Below are 26339 nucleotides of genomic sequence, written 5' to 3'. Positions count from 1 at the left end.
TCATTGTAGGCATTGTTGTCGTCGTTGTTGTTGTCGGTGTTGGTTATGCGTTTGTTTTGGCCAACATATGTTTTAATTTAATTGTAAATGATGAGTGTGTGTGTTGTGTTGTGTTTGTTAGTAAGTATAGGTGTATGTATGTGAGAGTTATGTTAGAAGCAAATGAGTCCAGAGTAGCAAAAGCACAGAAAAAGCATTCATTTTATGTTGATGTTGTTGTTGTATTTGTTTCATTCGCCGTAATTATTTTCATTATTATGGTTGTTGTAGTGGTTGTTGTTACAATTATACGCACACACACACAAAAGCGTAGAGCAAAGCAATTGCATAGAGTTGAAAAGAATAGAGAATAATACAAAGTCCATGATTAGATTTTCTTTAAACGATCCCAGGACCAGGATGAACTGTTGTTTTTGGGTGAAGTAGAGGGATTTCAGGCATTTGCCACACAACGCAAGAGGTGGGGGAGGGTAAAAAACACGTAAATAAATGTAACGCACGAAGGTAAGGGGAGCATACGCCAAGCCGCATCACAACAAGTCGGGGCAAATCAAAAAGGACCAAAGGATACACAGGAAATGAAAGACAAGAGCAGAGAAGTAAATGGCGGAAAAGGGAAATAACCGTGTTGTTGTACATGAATGAGCAAGAGGAGGAGAGGGCAGGGGAGCCCCAAAAGGGTAAGGGTTAATTCATTACATCGTTTGTTTATTGTTGTTGTTGGTTTGGTTTTATTTATTTGGTTTTTTTTTTGAGGGCAAAAAGTGGACGTGGGTATTGGCCAAGTTTTATTTTTTTTCATTGTTGATGGTAGCGGTGAAAGCAGTGAGTGTATTGGTGTGTTGAAGTTGTAATGGCAGTGTGCGTAAATAACATAACGGAAATACGGGTTGTGTGAGTGTGCAAGCGTTTGTAAGGGATAGAATGTTCGTGTGTAGGTGTAGGTTTGCAGCATGAATCGAATGTACGCAAAATGTGTTGTTGCATGTGTTAGTAATCGTAATCGTATTTGTTTATGTTCCAGTGCATGTGTATGTGTGTGTGTGTACGTTGGTATTGCAGTAAGTGTAAGAATTTAATGGCGTGGAAAACAGGATGTCGGTTGTTGTTTTCGTTTCGTTTTGGTTTTGTTTTCATTTGTTTTTGTTGTTTCGTAGGATTGATGATATTATGGAAGGATTTTTTATAGTTTCCCATAAAAAAACCACACACACAAACAAACACACATACACACACCGGAGGCGCAATGAAAGGCGAGCCAAATGGTGATTGAAGTTTTATTTCGAGGGGGGTGGGGGGTAAGAGCATGAAAAGTAATAGAAAAAGAATGGGGAAAAAAACGGAGAAAAAGAAAATAGAAATGTGTTTTGGTTTGTTTGTTTTGAGATTGAAGTTTCAATGTTTTTTTTTTTCGTTCTTTTGTCTGTTTTTAATAAGGAGTAATTTGGTTTTTGATTACAACTAAACAACAAAGGAACTACAATGTTTCAAAAGAAAAAAAAGAAGAATAGAAAAAAAGGCAAAGCAAACATTCCCTAAAACAATTTTTTTTTCTTTTTGCTTTTCTGTTTAAATAGACACCAAGAAAATTGAATTAAATGATTTTAATTAAAAGTAATTGTTTTGTGAAGATTTGAAAGCATACCAAAAAGAATTTTTCAAAACAGGCGTGAAAAGTAAGGCGATTTATGTTCAGGTTTCACCACCCTTTCCCAAACAAAAAGAAAGAAATAATTGATAATGAGCTTTTGCAAAAGTGTGAAAAGGTACTGCTTCAAACCTTGCCATCGGCGAAAGGAGTCCCTTTCTTAATTGAGTATTTAATTAAGGACTTTGTTGGAACATAATGTGACTTAAACTGTTTTTTGGCTTAAGAAGGTGAAATGTGAAAGGATACAAAAAGAGAAACAAGTAAAAAGGCATTAAGTTCGGCCGAGCCGAACTTTGGATACCCACCACCTCGGATATACATGTAAAGCCTCTTTCGTAACAATTTGGTGAAAACTGAATAACTTATGCATTTAAATACGGCATGGACATTGAGTGGCCTAATACATATAAAAAACTAACTCACTGTTTAAATTTCAGCGAAATCGACCACTTATCGGCAGATCGGTCTGAATGGCAGCTATATCTAAATATAGTCCGATCTGAACCATATTTAGGTCAGATGTCGGGAGTCATAATAGTACTCACTGTTTAAAATTTCAGCGAAATCGGACAAAAAATAAAGATTTTAAGGGCTTCAGATACTTTATCGGGAGATCGGTCTATATGGCAGCTATATCTAAATATAGTCCGATGTAATCCATATTTACGTCAGATATCGAAAGGCTTAAAATAACTTCCTGTTTCAAGTTTCAGCGAAATCGATTAAAAAACAAAGCTTTTATAGGCTTCAGACCCTTTATCGGGAGATCGGTCTATATGGCAGCTATATCTAAACATAGTCCGATGTAATCCATATTTAGGTCAGATGTCGGGAGTCTTAAAACTACTCACTGTTTCAAGTTTCATCGAAATCGGGTAATAAATAAAGCTTTTATGGACTTCAGACCCCTTATCGGCAGATCGGTATATATGACAGGTATATCTACATATTGTCCGATCTGTCTAAATATAGTCCGATCTGAACCATATTAAGGTCCTATGTTAAGACACATAATAGCCCTCACTGTTTAAAATTCCAGCGAAATCGGTTAAAAAATATGGCTTTTATGCGCTTCGGATACTTTATCGGGAGATCGGTCTATATGGCAGCTATATCTAAATATAGTCCGATCTGAACCATATTAAGGTCTTATGTTGGGACACATAATAGTACTCACTGTTAAAAATTTCAGCGAAATCGGACAAAAAATAAAGATTTTATGGGCTTCAGATACTTTATCGGGAGGTCGGTCTATATGGCAGCTATATCTAAATATAGCCCGATCTGAACCATATTTAGGTCGGATGCGGGGAGTCCTAAAACTGCTCTCTATTTAAAATTTCAGCGAAATCGGTTGTAAAATAAAGCTTTTATTGGCTTCAGACCCTTTATCTGCAGATCGGTCTATATGACAGTTATATCTAAATATAGTCCGATCTGAACTATATTTGGGTCAGATGTCGGGAGGTCTTAAGCTACTCACTGTTTCAAATTTCAGCGAAATCGGCTAAAATATAAAGCATTTATGGACATTAGACCCTTTATCGCCATATCGGTCTATATAGCAGCTATATCTTAATATAGTCCAATCTGAACCATATTTAGGCCAGACGTCGGGAGGTTTTACCTAACCCACTGTTTCAAATTTCAGCGAAATCGGTTGAAAAATAAAGATTTTATTGGCTTCAAACCCTTTATCGGGAGATCGGTCTATATGACAGCTATATCTAAACATAGTCCGATCTGAACCATATTTAGTTCGGATGTCGGGAGTCTTAAAACTACTCACTGTTTAAAATTTCAGCGAAGTCGGTTGGAAAATAAATTTTTTATGGGCTTCAGACCCTTTATCGGCAGATCGGTGTATATAGCAGCTATATCCAAATGTGGTCCGAATTGGCCCGTTTAAGAACTTAACCAGCGTGCAGCAAAAATACGTATCTGTGTCAAATTTCAGCTCAATATCTCAATTTTTGAAGGGTGTAGAGTGATGACAACAGACGGACGGACAGACGGATGGACGAACAGACACACGGACATCGTTAAGTCGTCTTATAATTGTACGACGATCAGAAATATATATACTTTATAGGATCAGAAATTGATATTTCGATGTGTTGCAAACGGAATGACTAAATGAATATACCCCCTATACGACGGTGGTGGGTATAATAAGAAAAGGATGCTAAGTTCGGCTGTGTAGAATCTGGCATACCCTCCATTATGAATCGCATTTGTCAAGTTTTTTGACGGGATGGATAAAAATTGCCATGCTATTGAAGCTATATCAGATTATGAACAGTTTCAAGACATACTTGGCGTAGATGTTGTAGACTAAAGTAGATGCTATAGTGCAAATTTTCAGCCAAATCGGATATGAATTACGTCATCAAGGTTAGGTTAGGTTTAAGTGGCAGTCTGCCATCAGACTCAGACGTTTTCGTCCATTGTGATACCACAGGAGACAAAGCTGACCAACACCTGCAGCTTGCACAGTTGTCACGGTTACAATGTGCTACGTAAGGATCGCTCAAGGAATGGAGGTGGGGGATTGGCCTTCGAAATACACCATTCCGTGCCGTATAGACCTATCTCGCCTGCGCATGACGCTAGTGACCCCTACATGGAAGGCATGGGGATAGAAGTCAGGTCCGGTACTGCCGAGATAGAGCTATACAATGTGTACATACCGCCGGTTAGTAGCTGTATCCCGAATAATGTCCAGGCTTACAACCCCGATATAAGTGGGTTTCTATCTGGCCATAATCGTCTGGTTCTAGGGGACTTTAATGCGCATCACACGTCATGACATTCTCCCTTAGGTAACGACCAGCGTGACATAGCTTTGGCAGAGCAGATTTAAAGTTCCATGTTTTACACATTGAATGAGGATGCCCCTCTAGGATTACGAGGAGGTGCAGCAGCTCGCCAGACATCTCCATTGCATCCCCTGATCTCCTGAGTGACGTATCCTGGCAAGCCGTCATCGACCGACCACCCGACTTCATAACCTCTGAGCGCCGGACGTTTATCAATCATAAGAAGGCCGATTGGACTGGCTCCAGAGAGTATACCAATCGCCGCTTCAGTGAACTGCCACCCCCCTCTGATGTGCTTGTGGCCGAGAGGAAATTCCGAGACATCATTAACGCAGGAGCCGCTCGCTTTATAACAGCCGGTCGAATACCCCAAGTGCGGCCCAATTTTCCGGCGCAGGCAGCAGTGGAACTCGCAGACGAGCGTGAGGGGTTCGTGGTATGGACCCTGCTAACCCCAGAATCAGCGAGCTGAATCTGTAAATAAGCAGGGTAGTCAACGAACATAAGTGGAATTTGTGGCTGGAACACTTGGAGCAATGCAACTTAGGCATCGTTGTAGGCAAACTGTGGGCCACTGTTAAGTCACTCTCGAACCCCGGTAGACGGCATGACAGGACCTCAGTCACTTTTGGCGTAATAACCGTGACTGATCCGAAGAGATGCGCCAGGTTGTTCAACCGTCAATTCATTGTGTATCCCGAGAGAAACGGGGCAAGGTGGAGAGCCATTTGCCGTGTTCGTGGTCTCCGAGCCGATGAACAGCCATCACAATTTACCCTGGGCGAAGTTACGAATGTCATCCGTGGCGCCAAATCCTCCAAGGCGTTGGGCCCCCACGGAATCTCTACATTGTGGTTGAAGAATCTGGATTCATCTGGAGTTGAGTACCTTACCACTGTTCTCAACCTGTCTTTGAACACTCTTATGGTTCCCGATGTCTGAAAAATGGGCAGAGTGATGCCGCTACTGAAGCCTGGAAAAGACCCGAGTTTGGGGGAGTCGTTTAGACCGATCTCCCTTCTCTCACCAGTGGCAAAGACGCTTGAGGCATTACTCCTTCCGAGCCTCGTAGGAGAATTTCCATTCGCCGAGCATCAACATGGAATTCGAAGACTGCACAGCACAACAACAGCTTTGCATGCCATCATCGCACACATTAGCCGGGGCTTCAATCAGCCCAGGCCATGTGATAGGACGGTCCTCGTGGCACTGGACCTATTGACCATTCGATGTCACTCCAGCCAGGCCTGAAACGATGGGTCGCGAATTATCTGTGTGATCGCCAGTCATTTGTGGAATTTAGGGATAAGAAGTCGAAGTACCGTAGACTGAAACAGGGAGTTCCCCAAGGTGGGGTGATATCTCCGGCATTGCTTAACCTCTACCTATCCTCCATCCCACCCCTCCAGACGGCATAGAGATGGTATCATATGCGGACGATTGTGCGATCATGGCATCAGTCCCCCCCCATTGGTGACATTTGCGATAGGTTGAACGTCTACCTCAACGAACTTGCCTCATAATTCGCTGCAAGAAATCTGAAGATATCTGCCACCAAATCTTCAGCCACTTTGTTCACTATAAATACGCGTGAGATGAATATCGAGCTGACTGTGATGGTCGATGGAGAAATGATTCCGACCATCAAGTGTCCCAAAATACTTGGCGTCACATTTGACAGCTCTTACACATTCTCCCCATATGCCACAGCAATCTGTGATAAAGTCAAAAGTAGAAACAAGGTCCTCAAGTCACTCGCCGGCAGCACTTGGGGTTCAGACAAAGAAATCTTGTTGACCACGTACAAAGCAATTGGCCGGTCTGTGGTAAGTTATTCAGCGCCAGTGTGGTCTCGTCAACTTTGCGACACGCAGTGGAATAATATTCAGATCTGTCAGAATGCCGCCCTCCCAACTGCGACGCGCTGTCCTCTCAGTTCTCATGTGGACCACCTCCTTCTGGGGACAAAGATCCTACAAGTGCGAAGACATAACTATTGGGTTGCCCAAAAAGTAATTGCGGATTTTTTAAAAGAAAGTAAGAAAGGAAGTAATAAAACTTAGAATGAACTTTAATCAAATACACTTTTTTAAACTTTTTTTTCTAAAGCAAGCTCAAAGTAACAGCTGATAACTGACAGAAGTAAGAATGCAATTACAGAGTCACAAGCTGTGAAAAAATTTGTCAACGCCGACTATATGAAAAATCCGCAATTACTTTTTGGGCAACCCAATACAATACATGCTGTCTAAGCAATACCTTTTGGGCTGTTAGACCATCCAAATCATCACCTTGTGGATAGATATCCACCGCCCAGAAGCCGCCCAGAAGGTTCAGCGTCAGAAGAGAGAACCTCTAGATCAAGCGGCATATCAGGCAGTTCTAAACAACATTCATGCAGACACGATAGCAGATGCGGTAATTGGCTACCGGGTGAATGTAGTCCTTGGAGAACTACCGCCTCCTATTGCACCTGAAGAAATAGATCTCCCCCGGCAAACCACAGTAGTTCTGGCTCAATTACATTCCGGCAGATGCAGCCGCCTCAACTTCTACAGAGCTAGGATTGATGCCGACGTGCAAGGCGTGTATGTCCCGATTGTAACCAGGGACCGCACGATACCCGTCACCTGTTTAACTGCCCAGCCAGACCCACTCGACTCAGACCCAGATCCCTGTGGACGCACCCCATCACAGTCGCAGAGTTCCCGGGTCTTGACACTCAACGGAATCAAGCAGACGAAGAAGAACAACAACAACCACTATAGTGGTGTAGTGTAAACTTAGTATAAACCGCAACCTATGGAAGTGGATATGAAACCCAAGTTCTTTGATTTTGTTAAATGGGTCATTAGTGTTCGGTTAGTGTCTTAAGGATTTCATTGAAAATATGTTAAGACCCAATAATTCAGAGTCTCGCTTTTCTCTCTTTCAATTCATGAACGATCGCCTTACCTTTCATTTAACAAATCTATCACCAAACACTAAAATAAAACCAAAACTTCTCTACAACATAACCGAAAAAGGACTCAAAAATACTTAAAATAAAACAGTGGCAAACCAAACCAAAAACACCCAAAAGGAAGCGACAAAAAACTTACTCTGTATCGGTAATGCTGGTGAGAGGGGCCAATGGCTGCATTGGCGCTATACTCGAAGTGGGCGGCGATGAGCCTCTCGAACTGTGGCGTGAACCATTCAGCGTATGTCTACCCATCAGACCGGGATTGTTGATGTCATTCACCATGCTATGGCTGCCATTGTTGGGCGCCGTCATATGATGCGGATGGTGACCGTTTAGAATTTGGTGTGAACTACCATGCAGCGAGGAGGAGTGAGAGTGCTGCAAACTTAGTTTACGTGCTGTGGTTGTCAGGTGATCCTCTTCGGCAGTGTAGGGGAAGTGGTAACCATTTTTATCGGAATTCTCCGACAAACGATCGGAATGATGATCCTGCTGATGCAGCCGCTGCTGTTGATGCTGCTGCTGTTGATGATGGTAGTCATTGCGCAGCAGTGAATGCACCGAATGCACTGAATCCGCTCCATACATGGGCGGTGGCTGATGCTTTTTCAGACTATAATGATTCTCTCGCGAGCCATAGATGTCGGGCGCTATGCGATCCTTGGACATGTAGGGTGAACCCAGGGTACGCGGCTGCTTGTCATAGATGCTGTCACTCAGATAGGCATTGTCATTGTTGAAGGTGCGCATGTGATTGACTATTTGAGTGCCTCCGTTGCCATTGGCCCCATTACCGGTCCCATTGGAGGTGTGGTTGCTGCCATTGCTGCTGTTGTTGCCATTGCTGCCATTGTAGTCATGCTCACTGCCATAGTGACTGGGCGGCTTGTAATTGGTGATGTTGGGCGGCAGCCCATCATATTGCACATAATTATCGGGTCGTCTGCCATAAAGGCTCTCCCGCTCCAGGGCATCATAGCTCTCGGAGGGACGGGCATTTTGCAGATTCTCCAATATGGAGGGGGTCATGTTGATTTTGTTGTGATGCTGCTGCAAGTAGGAGGTGTCCGTCAAATCGGGATTAGGCAAGGGATTGGGTGATATGGTAATTTTCTGGCCATGATGAACATGCTCATTGTCCGATTCGGTGTTCTGCGACCATCTGCCCACATTGGCAGGCGATTGTAGGTAGGCATCTGGCAGCTGACTGGACCAGCGGGCAGCGTATACGGGTTTATTTACACTTGGAAACAATTGAGGGCTTTGTACCACATTCAATTCGGGTGGTGTGGTAGCCTGAACATGTTCGGTGATGTTGGGCAGGTAGGAGGGTGTTATGCTAACAGCAGTGCTGCGATGTGTGCTGGTAGCAGTGCCAGTGGTGGAGGAGCGATTGGTTCTGGACTCATCATCGTCACTGGAATGACTGGAGGCCAACTCCAAGGAGCGGCCATCAGTTTCCGAGCCAGAATCAGAGTCCTTACGATGATGACGTCGTGATTTGTTCTCCCGCTGACCACTGGTGGTGGAGGAATCAAAGCCCCTCAGGAAGCTAGGTGCATCCGAGTTGGAGTTGTAATTTGAGGTGGAGGTCGAAGTCTGGCGCAATTGTCCATCACTGGGTGAAGAGATACTTTAAATTTGTTAGAAACTCTTTTGCCAGGGATAAACCGAGAAAAAAACACTCAACTTACCTGTAGGGACTGGAGCTGGTCTTGGCCGTACTCCTGGAGGTGGTGCTGGAGACGCTTATACCCACGTTTCGGCGCTGTGTATCATAACCATTGGCATTGAGAAAGTTATTTGGCCTCGCTTGGCCACCATTGACATTGTGCGAGCTGTTGCTGACCACCATGGATGAATCCAAAAGTGGCACCTTTCTGCCCATACACCTCAAAAATGTCCTCTGTAGATTTTCCCTGACACGCTTGTTGATTATGCAATAGCCCACCAAACAAAAGATGGCATGCAGCACCACCACTCCGGAGAGCAACATACTCAGCAGTTGGGAACTTTCTGAGGCAGCCAAAACAGCCAATACCCACATGACACCCATGAGGGGCAGGGATACCACTGACAGCCAAAGGAGAGTGCGTAAGTTGCCAAATCCCAGTACATGATCCTTTAGGGTAAAAGCAGCCTGCACGGAGACAAACAGTATCAGCAGATTGACAACTGACATGCCAGCTATTGGTCCAACTAGCCACCAAACGACGGGTTCATACACTGACAGCCAACAGCTGGAAAGAGGAAAAGAAAAAAACCAACCAAAAAAAAAAGAGTTAGATAAAAAAGTTGGAATTGTGTAGGAGCAAGGATTAAGGTAGAGCGTTGATGGTGACAATGGCATCATAAGTTTGTGTATTTGTTTGTAATACTGAAATGGAGACGAGATATTAAGTACACCTGTGGAATCACAATCACGTTTTGATTGGCTTTGGTCAAGTCCATCTGACTGTCTAGTTTATGTGTTCCTCTAATCAAGCTACACCAAAACTAAATCGATTAAGTATTCCGTCCTCCTGGATATCAAATGGCGATGGGTTTATATGGAAGCTATATCCTCATATAGCGTTTAGAGTTAAGAAGGTCTCTGACTATCTGGTGACGCGATCTGCAGGATTTGCTTTCCCGCAAGAGAGGATTGCGACAATGATGCTGTGTTTGAGAAGGATGAGACTCCTTACTTCACTAATGGCTCCTAGATGGTGTCCGGACTGGGTTTGGGATCTATTCTAGGCCATTGATATCGGTATATCGCATCCTAGATGGTGTCCGGACTGGGATTGGGATATATACCTAATATACTTAATATCGTTATATCGCTGAGACCGCCGGGCAAGTGTATGGTGTTTAAGGCATAGATTTGTAACCTTACGGTAGGCGCAAATAGTGGGAAAGTTCTACCAAACGATTCAATGCCTAGGATTCGAGGGCAGTGAAATCAAAGTGCGCGACGGAGTGTTTGGAATGCTTGAATAAACTCGGCGCAGGCCAAAAATGCTGAAGAAAACACCAGGTAGAGCTTCAGCGAGATCATAGAAAGGCCACTGGCAAGGGTATAAAATCATACACCAATGTTGTCATTATCTTACACACACGTTGTTGGAAATATTGTTAACAAGTGTGGATGATTTTGTGAACACGCGTTCATTCACCGACCATTATGAATATCATAGCGGTCGGTGGTGCAATGTATTAAGGCTTTTGTAAATATTCAATGGGAAGGATGGAACACAGCTTCGATACTCAGCAGCCTAACATTAGTCACTGTGTCAAATTTCAGCGAAATCGCATTATAAATATGTATATCGAGAGATCGGTCTATATGGCAGCTATATCCAAATCTGGACCGATCTGACTCAAATTGAAGAAGGATGTCGAAGAGCCTAACGAATTTCACCGTTCTTAATTTCGGCGAAATCGGACAATAAATACGCCTTTTATGGTGCCAAAACCTTAAATCGAGAGATCGGTCTATATGGGAGCTATATACAAATCTGGGCCGATCTGAGTCAAATTGAAGAAGGATGTCGAAGAGCTTAAAGGATTTCACTGTCCTTAATTTCGGCGAAATCGGACAATAAATGCACCTTTTATGGGCCCTAGACCTCAAATCGAGAGATCGGTCAATATGGCAGCTATATTCAAATCTGGACCGATCTGGGCCATATTGCAGAAAGATGTCGAAAAGCCTAACGCATTTCACTGTCCCTAATTTCGGCGAAATCGGACAATAAATACGCCTTTTATGGGGCCAAAACCTTAAATCGAGAGATCGGTCTATATGGCAGCTATATCCAAATCTGGGCCGATTTGAGTCAAATTGAAGAAGGATGTCGAAAAGCTTAAAGCATTTCACTGTCCTTAATTTCGGCGGAATCAGACAACTAATGCACATTTAATGGGCCCTAGACCTCAAATCGAGAGATCGGTCAATATGGCAGCTATATTCAAATCTGGACCGATCTGAGCCATATTGCAGAAAGATGTCGAAGAGCCTAACGCATTTGACTGTCCCAAATTTCGGCGAAATCGGACAATAAATGCGCCTTTTATGGGGCCAAAAGCATAAATCGAAAGATCGGTCTATATGGCAGCTATATCCAAATCTGAACCGATCTGGAATCTGAACCAAATTGAAGAAGGATGTCGAAGGCCCTTACTCTTTTCAATGTCCCAAATTTCGGCGAAATCGAACAATAAATACGCCTTTTATGGGACCAAAACCTTAAATCGAGATATCGGTCTATATGGCAGCTATATCCAAATCTGACCCGATCTGGGCAAAACTTAAGAAGGATGTTGAAGAGCTTAAAGCAATTCACTGTCCCAAATTTCGGCGAAATCGGACAACAAATGCGACTTTTATGGGGCCAAAAGCATAAATCGAGAGATCAGTCTATATGGCAGCTATATCCAAATCTGAACCGATCTGGGCCAAATTCAAGAAGGATGTCGGAGGCTCTTACTCTTTTCAATGTCCCAAATTTCGGCGAAAGCTGACAATAAGTGCACCTTAAATGGAGCCAAAACCTTAAATCGAGAGAGAGATTGATGTTCCCGCCAGGATTCGAACCCAGGCGTTCAGCGCCATAGGCATACATGCTAACCTCTGAGCTATAGTTGCCTCCTGAAGACTAATACAAGGAATATGGAGCGGTGCTCTTCACTCGAACATATAAAATACTAAATTTTAGACTCTCGTTTTGGACAGTACCACTCTGTAGTTGTCGAAGGATGCGAAATACCTGGGCCTAGTGCTCGAAGGGGCATATGGAGCAAAGAAACCGGAAGGCACTGTGCGTCTTATATACCGAAGGGGAAAATTCAGTAGAAAGTGGGGAAATAATCCGAGTATGATTTACTTCATGAACCCTGCTATTGTGCGAACTGTGCTGACATAGCTTTAGAAATGACGACTCTTACTGGGGAGAAATTACCAAGAACCTAAGCCTGAATCACGAGAGCATTGAGATCCACACCGCATGCGAGCTTGGAAGCTATATGGGATATACCTCCTATGTAAATATATGTTCGGAAGTGTGCCGTCAATTTTGGATTTAGGCTGAGGGTGCTCGGCATGGTGAAGAAGGACGGGAGAAAGTGCCACAGCTACAGGGTGTTATATATGCAGAGGATATATTGAGAACGGTTTTTTACTACCAGGTACCGAGGTTAATTTAGAATAGAATCTTCGGTATTTGCTTTCCCGGAAGAGAGGACTGGGAAATGGATTTCGGGTTTTTAGCAGGACGAGACCCTGTCCTGTGATTGTTCCTAGGTGGGGTCAGACAGGGGAATGGGGCCTACTCCGAGACACACGATATCGGTATGTTGCTGCGACTGCCGGCTGTTTTTATGGCATTATAGGCCTTTACGATACCGGGCCGGGAAGAAACGCTCACGGAATGACAAGAGGACTAAATGCTTGGAGCGAAACCGGGCATAAAAAGAGGTGTTCACCTGTTACCCTGTGTATTAGCCTTGCAATTGCTAGACAGGGATACAAAAGGTACTCCACCCTCTCCAAATTCTGCTTGTATTCGCCTACCCTGCAGAAGTCTGCATCCGCCAGAGTCCAGCGCGACTTCGAGGGCCTGACTTTGCAATGACCAGTCAGGACTTGGCACGGGATAGGGGTGAGCACCACACTGTCTGGAACATTGAGGTTCGATCTGTGTGGTGTTCAATGATGTTACGAGATGCTAAGCAGATGCGAGCTACCGGGCATTGTAATTCAACCGCGACTTCGAGTGCCTGACATTGCAATGACCAGTCAGGACTCGACACGGGATAGCTGTGCCGAGTCCACACAGGCTAGAACATTGAGGTCCGATGTGTGTGGTGCTCATTGCTGGTACGAGATGCTTAGCTGCGAGCTACCGGGCGTGTCCACGGGTTGCGGATAGTGGAATGCTCCATACGGAGTAACTGCAACGGCAGCCGCGGACACTCAGCGGTATCGAGGGTCTCAGTGAGAGGCTGGGCGGCACCTGCTCTTGCACAAATACTGAGTGCCTGTGATATTCGATAACCAATGGCCACCCTGTTCCCTGTTTGTCAGAATGGATGAACAAGCTCCAGCAAAGAAGTCTTTTCCAGGCAAACCGGGAAGACCACAAACCGGGAAGACCAAAAGCCCGATGGAAAGATCAAGTGGTGGGAGACACCTAGAAACTTGGGGTCAGAGATTTTAGAATGAGCGCAGAAGATCGAGGCGCTTGGAACGCTATTCTACGTTCGGCTGGTGGAACAAATGTTCTGTCACATCCAATTAAAGTAAAGTACATGCGTTTGGCTGCTGCGACAGGCGATCTACAGGGATCTTTGCTCTAAGACATGTTTCTATCAAACTCTCAAGAGTATTCAGCATAAAGGATGACAGACTAATAGGACGAAAATCTTTCGCCTTTCTGTGGTAGGGGTTTCCTGCTTTCGGAATGAAAATAACCATCGTGTGCCTCCATCCCACAGGTATGTATGACATTCTGATAAAAGCAGATTATATCTCCTAAGTCAAGGAACCAGCCCATCAGACACAGCTTGTAATTCAACCGGTGATACACATCAGGGCCTGGCTACTTAAAGGAGTCGAAACATCTTATTGCCCAAAGGATTTTCGGCTCAGGAGATCAGGGGATGCAATGGAAAAGTCTGGCGAGCTGCTGCACCTCTTTATAATCCTAGTGGGGGTATCTTCATTCACCGTATGCTGATGACGTGGCAATTGTGGTAAGGGGAAAGTTTCCCAGCACTCTAAGAGATATACTTCCGAAAGCTCTACGTGCAACAACAAGGTGGGGTACCGAAAGTGGTTTGGGTACAAATCCGTGCAAGACGTAGATAGTTCTTTTCAGCAGGAGATACAAGTTGCCCACAGGGGAACCTGTCTCCTTGGGAATGTTCCATTTACAGAAACTGGGTGTTTTGCTGGACAGGAAATTGAACTTCAAATCCGACATTTTGGAAAGGGCAAGAAAGGCAACCCTTGCCCTATACACCTGCAAGAGAGCCATTGGCAAAAGTTGGGGATTTTGATCGCGTATCATGCATTGGGTATATACTGCAGTTGTCAGACCTATAATGCTGTATGGTGTTGTGGATGGGTGGACGGCACTTCAAAAAACCACCTATTGCTCAATACTTAACCCGATCCAAAGGATGGCTTGTTTGTGTATCACAGCCGCACTGAGGACGACACCATCTGATGCACTGAATTTAATGCCTCTGGACATTGTAGCTACTCAAATTGCCGCGACCACTGCTGTGAGGTTAAGGGTGCTTTCTCCTTGGTCATATGGCGGCTACGGACACTGTGTTATCTTTGATACAACATCCGATGTTCCAGGCAATGTGGATCACACCCTACTTGAGCCGCTTTTTGATTAAAAGTGCTGTACCACTATTCCTGATAGAACCGAATGGAACTACGATATGCCTGATAACAGAAGTTACATAGACTTCTATACGGATGGTTCCAAACTAAACGACCAGATGGGCTTTGGGGTGTACTCTAAAGATTTAGAACTGGTTATATCGAACAGGTTACCCGACCACTGCGGTGTGTATCAAGCAGAGATCCTTGAAATTAAGGAAGTGGTGGAATGGCTTAGATATAATGTCATAACGACGATTGGCTTAAATAACTTCTCAGACAGCCAGGCAGCCATTAAATCCCTGGAGAACGTATTTCTGAACACAAAAACCGCCCACGACTGTTGCATATCTCTCAACGAGATGGCTGAACAGTTCAAAATTCACCTGTTCTAGGTGCCGGGCCACAGAGATATTCCAGGGAATTCTTAAGCAGACGAGCTTGCGGGACTAGGAACTACCTTACACGCTCCAGGGACACTGGAATCTGTTGGTATGCCTCTAGCGACATGTAAGCTAAGTTTTCAGGACCAGGCAACGAATGATAGATAGTCACAAAAATGGGGATGTGAGCATTCCAAAACTTTGTGGCCTCATCTAGACTTGAAGAGGTCTACTGCTTAGCTGTCATTGGCTAGAACAGACTTCTCAGTCATTGTGTCCGTCAAGACAGGTCACTGTCTAATCGGAAAACATGCTGACAGACTGAAGCTTGCCAGCAACGACTTTTGCAGAACCTGTAGAGACATCGAGGAAGGAGAGACTCTAGAACCCCTTCTGTGTGTGTGTCCCACACTGGCAGTCAGAAGGAGTTCCATTTTAGGTTCTCATTTCTTTGAGAACCTGTCTGATTAAGCGGATGTGAACATTCGCAAATTATTGGGCTTTTTAAAGCGAACTGTATGGTTCAACGGTGGGAACTAGAAGGCATCTTTCTTCTTCTGTTCCTGTGGTATCACAATGGACGAAAACCTCTAAGTGAGTCTGATAGTAGACTGCCGCTTAAACCTTACCTATCCTGAAAGGGACTTATAGGTGTGTTATTATTTAGGGTTTGTGGGTCCTTTAAGGGAAATGCTGGAGGACTGCTGGCTTACCTCAGCCATAGATAAAACCACGTTACACCAGTCTGGACTCTTATCAGAAGTCCGATATCATGGTATCTGAGTCCCAAGTTAGTCTATTTTCTGTTCTGCGAACTACTTGGCCTTTGTCACCCTGCAACCCACTGCCTCAGCCGAAGCCTCATTCTCGCGGTCATCGTTGAAGGCATCCATTCTGCCAAGAAGCTTGAATAGCAGAGGGTTCAATGATTCCGTAGCACTCTTTGCGCTAATAGCGATTCATACCTGGCCAGCTTGTCGGCCGTTTCCGCAACCCCTTGATCACCTGGTACCCGGTAGAGCTTGACAGCTTTCCCATGTTGTTGTTGTAGTAGCAGTGTGTGGTACACTGAGGCGGCAGCCCTTGCCGATGAAGGAATACATCGGATCAATCCGGTACATACAACCGGCTGGGATTGACAGCTTTCCCATTTTTCGAATAAGTTCTTGGCATCTTTTATCTGGTTGTTGTAGTAGCAGTGTGTGGTACACTTAGGCGGCTGCCCTTGCCGATGAAGAACTCCAAGGGGTCAATCCGATACGTACAACCGGCTATCTGGTCTCGACCTCAAATGGTCCGACACCAGGCTTTCAGCGCCGCATGATCATTTGGACAGTATAAACGGTTCGCAGCTCCCACATCAACATCGTCTGCAGTGCTTTCGGGACTGCGAAGACCTCTGCCTGAAAAATGATGCATCCGTCCAGAAACCCCGATTCCAAGGATTTCAATTAAGACTCCTGTGCCCCAGTGCTCTCTTCAATTTAGACACAATCGTGTATACAGAAGGTGCCGGAAAAGGGGTATGTCCATTTTTCCAGCACCAAGAGTTCCCTTTTGGGGAAAATGACATCGAATATGTTGCCTGGTATATAGTCAGCCGCGCCGCATCTCCATCTCCCAACAGAAGAGAAGAATGAACAAAATTTAAGTCAAGTACCTGACTCCCTTAGTTCGAGGGCGTTTTTTTTTGTTGCCAGACTGCCAACATACAATACAAGTGCAAAGTTCTAAGAACGAGAATTGTATTCATCACCCTCTTCCTTGCTGCGGAGATCTGCATTGCCACTGTACGCTGTAATTCCTCGAGGGCACAGTTTTCCAGAAACTAATGTCGCTCCAAACATCTATAGGAGAGAATCGTCGAAAACCGTATCCGGCCTTAGCCACCAATCCCTTCCTAACGAGTTGTGATAGGAGTGGGAAGCATTCAATCCCCTTTATGGCCTTTTTATACCCACCACCGAAGGATGGGGGTATATTCATTTTTTCATTCCGTTTGCAACACATCGAAATATCCATTTCCGACCCTATAAAGTATATATATTCTTGATCAGCGTAAAAATCTAAGACGATCTAGACATGTCCGTCCGTCTGTCCGCCTGTCTGTTGAAATCACGCTACAGTCTTTAAAAATAGAGATATTGAGGTGAAATTTTGCACAGATTCTTTTTTTTGTCCATAAGCAGGTTAAGTTCGAAGATGGGCTATATCGGACTATATCTTGATATAGCCCCCATATAGACCGATCCGCCGATTAAGGGTCTTAGGCCCATAAAAGCCACATTTATTATCCGATTTTGCTGAAATTTGGGACAGTGAGTTGCGTTCGTCCCTTCCACATCCTTCGTCAATTTGGCCCCGATCGGTTCAGATTTGCATATAGCTGCCATATATACCGATCCTCCGATTTTGGGTTTTGGGCCCATAAAAGTCACATTTATTATTCGATTAGGCCTTCCAACATCCTTCGTCAATTTGGCCGAGATCGGTTCAAATTTGGATATAGCTGCCATATAGACCGATCTTCCGATTTAGGGTCTTAGGCCCATAAAAGCCACATTTATTATCCGATTGTGCTGAAATTTGGGACAGTGAGTTGCGTTCGTCCCTTCCACATCCTTCGTCAATTTGGCCCCGATCGGTTCAGATTTGGATATAGCTGCCATATATACCGATCCTCCGATTTAGGGTTTTGGGCCCATAAAAGTCACATTTATTATTCGATTGTGCTGAAATTTAGGACAGTGCGTTGTGTTCGGCCCTTCCACATCCTTCGTCAATTTGGCCCCGATCGGTTCAGATTTGCATATAGCTGCCATATATACCGATCCTCCGATTTAGGGTCTTGGGCCCATAAAACCCACATTTATTATCCGATTTTGCTGAAATTTGGGACAGTTAGTTGCGGTGAGCCCTTCGACATCTATCGTCAATTTGGCCCAGATCGGTCCAAATTTGGATATAGATGCCATATAGACCGATCTTCCGATTTAGGGTCTTAGGCCCATAAAAGCCACATTTATTATCCGCTTGTGCTGAAATTTGGGACAGTGCGTTGTGTTCGGCCCTTCCACATCCTTCGTCAATTTGGCCCCGATCGGTTCAGATTTGCATATAGCTGCCATATTGACCGATCTTCCGATTTGGGTTCTTGGGCCCATAAAAGCCACATTTATTATCCGATTTTGGACAGTGAGTTGCCTTAGGCCTTTTGACACCTTTCATCTATTTGGCCCTGATCGGTTCAGATTTGGATATAGCTGCCATATAGACCGAACTCTCGATTTAAGGTTTTGGGCCCATAAAAAGCGCATTTATTGTCCGATGTCGCCGAAATTTGGGACAGTGAGTTGTGTTGGGCCCTTCGATATTTGTCTTCAGTTTGCCTCAGATCGGTCCAGATTTGGATATAGCTGCCATATAGACCGATCTCTCGGTTGAACAATGACTTGTACTTATAAGCATTTGCTCTAAATCGCATGATATGTCTATATAGCTGTTATGGGGCATAAGGTATGAATTTTTCAATGGATTTTGACGAAAGGTGGTTCGCATATATACCCGAGGTGGTGGGTATCCAAAGTTCGGCCCGGCCGAACTTAACGCCTTTTTACTTGTTAACCCTCACCTTTTGACCCTCTCCATTGCTTCTCTTGCTTGATTTCTGGTCAAGAATCAGGCCAAAGTACTTGGCCGGAGAAAGCGGCAGCTTTGCCTCATTTAGGACAGGTCCCCCCAAAAACCCTGTTTTCAACTTCTGGTGCTACCCGCTACCCACCTCAACCTTATGGTGTCTTAGTTCAATACTTTGAGGTATATCAAACGAAAGGACGAATTCAGTTTACTCTCCACCCTATGGTGATGGGTTATAAAAACAAAACCTACAAAAATGAAAAATGATTAACATTTCTTCAATTTCATCCATGGATAGATGTTTTTGCCACCATGGGTGTTAACTCTGAATCAGTTGCCTTAACTTGACCCAAACACTATCCCATCAAGGGAAAGGATGTTAGTTTGCTTTGGGAATTCCTCTGCCACAAATGCCAACGGAATAAATTGAAAGGATTCACTCACACCCACACTCACACACCCACTCACCCACAGACATATCCATTTAGGATTTTACCAATCCTTTCACCAAAAACACAAATCAATCAACACTCAATCGCATTCGTTCTAAATTTCGAAAACAAACACACACACACATACACACATGTGCACACGCACACCTATATATATGCATTTTATCTCTTTTTGTGAAGGCTTAATACTTACAACAGACTATTGCCATATTCATGTGCTCGCACACCCACCGATAGGCCAACTACGATGGCGGGCGCACCATAACCCATGGCAAAGTAGAAACCCATTGGACCATGATTAATATCACGCATCTCCGTTAGCATGCGATACAAATGCACACAGTCCACGGTGGTCCATGCGAATGCAGCCAACCAGAAATAATGCAAACAAATCGCAATCAGTTTGCAGGGGAATTCATTTTCGAGCAAATTACGCCTCGATTGCATGCCCACAAAGAACAGCAGCTCGGCGAAGAACACGCACAGGACGATATTCTGGTGAATGGTATTCGAATTGGTCTGTTGGCCACGCAACAAGGCTAATGCAATCAAAACACTGAGCAGCACGGGCAGCGAGACGAGGAAGGCCGAATACGAAGTGATTTGCACCAGCAATGAGGGCTCTGGTATATCCTCGGGATCGATAACGTCCACAATGACGGCATAATTAGAGATGTGAGTGCAGGTGCAATTGACAATAATGGCGGGTGGCGGCGATGAGTTGGAGCCGGAGGCGGAGGTGGAGGCGCCAGCAGCACTGGCTGCCAAATGCATTGATTCGTAGTCGGGTATATCGGTTTGACAGCCCAGGCGAGTCCATTGATTGGTAAATGAATTCCAGCGCACACATTGAGGATTGGAGCGTGGCCCAAAGCGTGCGGCCTCTATGTCTAACCACATTTGCAATTTAATGGGCTGTGAGAGATGTGGTGAGCCCAGCGAACGATAGGAGATGTGTTGTGGCGTCTGCATTTGCTCACTGGGATAGATGACTTCCACCTGCCGCTTGACCAGGCGTCGATGGCGATAGAAGGCCTCGTTTTCCCCCTTGGACGAGTGCTCCTCGGACTCGTGTTCCTCATGCATTTCCTGGGATTGGTCATACTCATGTGCCATATCCTCGGGCGAACTGATGATGACTTCTTCGCCCGAATTGCCATGGAATTCGATGTTGTCCTCAAAGTGGACATTGATGTGTGGCTCTTCGCCATCCTCAATTTCCACCGCCTCATTGCTGTCATGTTCTCGTGACGACGACGAGGAGGAGGAGGAGGCTGAGGAGACCGACGTTGCTGGTGGTATTTCATGGGCTGTTATGCGAATGTTCTCTATCATATGCTCCTCACTGCCCGAATTGGATGCTGCTGCTGAAGTCTGACCCTGGCCATGCTTCTTGGGCACATCGAAGACCTCTATGAACTCCTGTTCACTGGAGCCCGTGGCCGAGTAGGTCTTCTGTGTTGATATCTTGCGATAGGGAATTTCAATGCGTTTCTCCTCGGCCTCCGTGGAGGGAACCAGTATGGCCAAGGACAATATGGGAGAGGCCACCTCTATGTCCACCCCCCAGCGTCGCGTGATGGTCTCATCGAACATATCCGGCAGCAATTGGCCCACATCTTTGTACTGGGCATAGGAGACGATGGCCTTGTAATCATTGCCACTGCCATAGGTGACCTCATTGCTTTCGGGTGGCGTTATGCCCAACATGTCCAGCGGCACCAGTACCTTGGAGAATTTATCGAATTTCGTCTTGTCCTGTATGTAGTTGTTGTACTTGGGAAAGGTGATGACCGGCTTCTGTTTGGCCGAATGCTGCAGAAATCCACTGGTATCGGGCAAAATAATGCTTTCGGTGGTAAAGGCATTGGGCTTGAAATATTTGGTCTTATGATACTCGCTCAGCTGCTCTGGCTCATAGCCGAACAGGGACTCGGCGGTGACTATGTCCAAGCCAAAGGCCATATTGGGCTGCACTATCTCGAAGGGACTGGTGTAGGTGTCGTGCTGGGATCTGGCCAGCACCACCATGTATTTGTTGAAGGCATCCAGCAGATCGTCGGGCCCTCGTTGTATCAGCTCGGAGGCTCGACGCCACTCTCCCGCATATTTGCGATCCAATATGACACTGGCCGCCTCCACCAGATTTTTGATGAAATACTTGTCCTGGGAATGGGTCAGATTGAGGCCATTCTGCATTAGCTCATAGTTGATGAGCTCTTGGAGCAGGCCTTCGGTAACCAGCAGATCGGCTCCATATAGGCGATCATGGGAAAACTTCATTTCATCCGAGAGATATTCCAATTCCAGCTCATGTGACCACACATTGTTATCTTTGATGTTGGTGGCGGCGTGTTGCTCATTGAGCAGAAACGAGGATTCCATTTTGTAGCGGCGATGATCCTTGTTCGAGGGTTTCTTATGGACTTTGGTGCTGCGATCCACGGTGGTGCAGGCCTTTTGAAGATTCTCCGCGGTTTTAATGGCCACAAACGAATTCAGCTCCAATTCCAGCTTTTCCAATTGCGAAAGCTGCTTTCGCAGTTCCACAAAAGGTTCCGAGGTACAGTTGAACATATCGGCCACATTCCAGCCGCCCGACAATATGTTGCAGCTGCGCTGACCTTTACCACGTGAGGGCGCCGGACAGTTTTCCACAGTGGTGCTGCCCAAGGGGGTGCGAGGCCACCAGACACCGGCAGCAAAGGAGCGGGGACAGGCATCATAGACCACCTCGCAGCCATTGAGAGTAACCTCGGCATAGGGATTCGAGCAGGAGTCACAACGGCGACCAATAACACCTTCGCGGCATTCACATTGTCCGGTCAGCGGATTGCAGGCGCTGTTGAAGGATCCTATGGAATAGCAGTCACACGGTATGCAGGCCGTTTCATTGGGCGGCTGATAGTGGTTGGTTTTGCAATGACAATGACCAGTGGTTTTGTGACAGTCGGGGTGATAGCCTTGCTTCACATTGCATTTGCAGGGCCCGCATACCTTCTCGCCCCACCAGCCACCGGGGCAGGGTTGCTGCACCGTTTTCTCACAATACTCGCCGTGTTGATAGGTAGAGTTGCACTCGCAACGATAACCCTTGGGCTCACTGATGTTGGCACGACAGACTCCCGCCACACAAGGCTTGACGGTGCAGATGGGCAGACAATCGGGACCCACATAGCCGGGCAGACATTCGCACTCGGCATGGTCCCAGGAGGTGGTGCAGCTGGAGTGAGCAGTACACATGGCCGGACATTCGGCCTTCGAGAGGCAACCATCTTCGACATTTTCACGTATGGTGGGCCTCGACAACACCGCCTGAGAGGCTCCTATGCGCACTTCCTGTATGCAGCCCTCGTAGGGCAGTAAATCGTCCACATGGCCAATGGAGCTGTCCGCACTGCCTATGACTATTTTACCCACATAGAGGCCTTGAATCTTTTGCGCAACAGGCACTGCACCAGAGCGTTGGCCAAAGTCAACCGAAAACATCAACTCAGAGCCCATCCACTTAATCTCCACCCGATGCCATTCGCCGTCGGCCAGAAAGGCCCCCGCCAGGAACATGGGCTCGTTATCGAAAATGTAGTAGAGAATGCCATCCTTAAGGCATATCACCGCCGAACTGTTTTGTCCTATTTGTATTTGTATGAGGAAGGCATTCCTTTGGCGAGTCCTCAACGCCAGCGAGGTTACCCAGGGCATTTGTATGGGCCGCAGCAAGGGATTAAAACTCAGACTGCCATCTCCGGAGAAACGCCAAGGCGCTGGTATGCTCTCCTGGCAATTGTTGCCAGCATATCCCTCGGGACATTCACAGGTGTAGGTGTTCCAGCCCTCGTGGCAGGCTCCCCCATTAAAGCAGGGCTCCGAGGAACACAAGGGATTCCTTTGGGGACAGCCGGAAATGGTGCCATTGTCGGCCACATACGAGTTCAAGTCGATGTAGCGCTCATCTATGCGCAAATCCGAAATGCAGCCCACATAGTCTTGATTGTCGATGGGGAAGTGGGCGGGTATGCGGGGCAAACCGCCTATTTGCAGCGGTCCTGTCAGATCCAGAAAACGATGACAGGTCTCGGTGAGCAGGGCGCAACGTTTGTCCAGCTTCAGGGTGGTTTGGTTGGCACAATTCCAACGATTGCCCAAATTGCCAGCCAAGGCAATGGCCGTATCACATTTATCCACTATCAGGGTGACGGTGCGATTCAAATACACCAGCTCCACCTCATGCCATTGGCCATCGGATACTTTGCGATTTTGCACCACCGCCACTTTTTCACTGCGATCGCCCAGGGAGAAGGTGAATGTGACATGACCCTGCACCACTTCGAGGGCCACAAAATCGTGCAGCTCATTGTAGCGGCCATTGTAGAGCAGCAAACCGTTCTCATGGACGGTGGCGAAGCGTAACTTCACATTGAAGCGATGCCTTTGCTTCAGGCTTTCGAAGGTCAGGAAAGAGTTGCGTGAGAAGGAGCGCGAACGCAACTCACACGTGGGTGTGTAGGGTGGCGGCTGGGAGCTCATGTAGTTGTTCATGCACGACAGACCACCCTCGCAGATGTCCGACATGCAAGGCTTCAACTTTTTGATATCATTTTCACAATTAACCCCCGTGTGGGAGGGTGGACAGACACAGGTGTAGCCACCCTCGCGGCGCACACAGCTACCCCCATTGTGGCAGGGATCCGAATAGCACAAATCCACTTCGGTGTCACACAAGTAGTGCTCCTTGCTGCCAGTAAAGCCCTCCGGACAGGAGCAGGCGAAGGTGTTCACTGGGTAAATGGGTCGGAAGAGCACCGTGTCGCTGTGTATGAAATCGGATGCATTGCCAAATTTCAATACCGTCAAGCACTCCTCAAAATTCAGGCAGGGTTCGCGCACACACAGATTGTCATCGAAGGGCAACACCTCCACGGTGGCCAGACGTGCCAGAATGGCTCGATTCAAATAGACTCGCTCCTGCAGATATTGGGGCGTATAGAACTCCTCATGCGACACATCGGGTCTCTTGGCAGAGAAGCTGACATTGAGTATGCGCGAGGTTACATCCGTGTCATCCTGTATGGAGAAAATGAAAATATTCTCCTTGGGGCAAGGTATGATGGCGGCCAATCCATCCAAGAAGAAATTCAGCAGAGGCGAGAGAAAAGCCTCCTCGGTCATTTCATTGAGACGCACTGTGACAGAATTGAAAAGCATATCCTCGGTGATGAGGCGCACCGCCAGTTGCATGATGGCCTTGGCTTCGTTGATGCCATCCGTCACCGACACCTCCATGGTGGCAAATTTCGGCACATTGGTATTGAGCTGGGGACTTAAGCTCAGGCCTCCTGTGGTCTGGTTGAGCCGTATCAGATTGGCATTGTTACCCGAGAGTATGCGATAGGTAAGCTTGTCGCTGACATCGGCATCAAAGGCGGGTATGCGGCCTATGTCGCCGCTGGGGAAGTGGTCACGGAAGTTGTTGAATATCACCTGAAAATCGCGCAGCACTGGGGCATTGTCATTGACATCGGTTACCAGTATCTCAACATGGGCATCATTGCGTAGAGGAGGAGAGGCGGCTCGTATTACCAGCTCAAATCGCTTGCGATTGGATTCATAGTCCAGCTCGGTCATGGTCAACAGTTGGGCTCTCTCCGAGCCAGGACGGGTAACCAAAGAAAAGGAATTCGAATCGTCGCCACCAATTATGCTGTAATGGACCACCGCATTCACACCCTCATCCGGATCATGGGCATGTATCTCGCCCACCACCGAGCCCACAGGGGAATTCTCCGGCACATACAGCGTTATCTTGTCCGAGGGAAAGGTGGGCGGCGAATCGTTGACATCTTCCAGGCGAATTTGCACCTCCACTGTACTGGACATGGCCGGCGAACCCTTGTCCACTGCTATGGCAGTCAAATGGTAAATGGCCACACTTTCACGATCCAAATTCTTGTTGGTGCGTATGGTGCCCGAGGTGGGATCCACCACAAAAGAACCATCCTCCACATCGCGATCACTTAGCAAATATTTGATGCGTCCATTTAGGCCTATGTCAGGATCGGAGGCTGATATCTGCAGCACTGAGGTACCCACCAAGGCGTCTTCCAGTATGGAGGCCTGGTATAGGGGATTCTTAAACTGCGGTGGATTATCGTTGACATCGGTGACGCTTATCTCCACATCGGTGGTGTCACTCAGCGAAGGGTTGCCCCCATCCTTGGCAGTTACCGTTAGCAAGTAGCCACTGGTGGTTTCTCGATCCAGCAAAGCACTGGTGACTATAGCTCCAGTTTGGGCGTTTATGGAAAACGGATCAGGGCTACTCAAGCCATTTATGCTCTCATCGTTCAGCGAATAGGTAATCTGGGCATTTATGCCCACATCGCTGTCGGTGGCCGATACCACCAGGACAGTGGTGCCTATGGGGGCATCCTCGAACACGGAAGCACTGTAGGGAGCATTTTCGAAAATCGGGGCAAAATTATTGGCATCGGTTATGTTGATGTTCACTGAGGCTGTATCCGCCCTACCACCCGAATCGGTGGCAGTGATGGTCAATAGAAATCTCTTCTCCTGCTTATAGTCCAAAGACTGGGCTATGGTTATTAGGCCGCGACCATTTTGTGAGGTTATGGCAAAGCGTCCTCGGGTATTGCCCGAGGTGATTTCATAATGCAAGCGGGAATCTTCATCCGGATCGGTGGCGGTTACCGTACAAACAGGCGTCCCCGGCGGTTGGTCCTCACCCACATTGGCCTCATAGTATTTGGGATTGAACACCGGGTCATTGTCATTGACATCTTGCACTGTGATGACCACCGTAGAACTGGCCGACTTGGGAGGCACTCCACCATCTTTGGCTATCACCTGAAAGGCAAAACGATTTTGTTCCTCACGATCCAATTGTTTGATGGTCTGTATCCAGCCCGTGCGGGCATCCACTGCCAAGGGGAAGTTATCATCTCTCTCCAAAATGCTGTAGGCAATTTCGGCATTCGCACCCTCATCGCTGTCATAGGCCTGCACCCGAATTATGTTATAGCCCACGGGAACATTTT

At 46.5% G+C, this 26339-nt stretch overlaps 1 protein-coding gene across 1 annotated transcript in view; it reads right to left on the bottom strand.

Moving 5' to 3' along the window:
- Window positions 1-232: 232 nt before the first annotated feature.
- Window positions 233-26339, bottom strand: part of LOC106087496 (protocadherin-like wing polarity protein stan) — a 196734-nt gene continuing 170627 nt past the window's right edge. Inside the window, exons 6-9 of the mRNA XM_059369869.1 lie at window positions 19478-26339; window positions 9130-9675; window positions 7572-9053; window positions 233-404 (exon numbers count right to left, since the gene is read on the bottom strand). Of these exons, the coding sequence (XP_059225852.1) occupies window positions 368-404; window positions 7572-9053; window positions 9130-9675; window positions 19478-26339 (8927 nt within the window). The 3' untranslated portion in view covers window positions 233-367. The remainder of the gene's footprint in view (window positions 405-7571; window positions 9054-9129; window positions 9676-19477) is intronic.

Source organism: Stomoxys calcitrans, chromosome 5, assembly GCF_963082655.1.
Source record: "Stomoxys calcitrans chromosome 5, idStoCalc2.1, whole genome shotgun sequence".
Taxonomy (NCBI): domain Eukaryota; kingdom Metazoa; phylum Arthropoda; class Insecta; order Diptera; family Muscidae; genus Stomoxys; species Stomoxys calcitrans.
The sequence above is the reverse complement of the archived record's forward strand: the minus strand, read 5'-3'. Positions and strand labels throughout refer to the sequence as shown.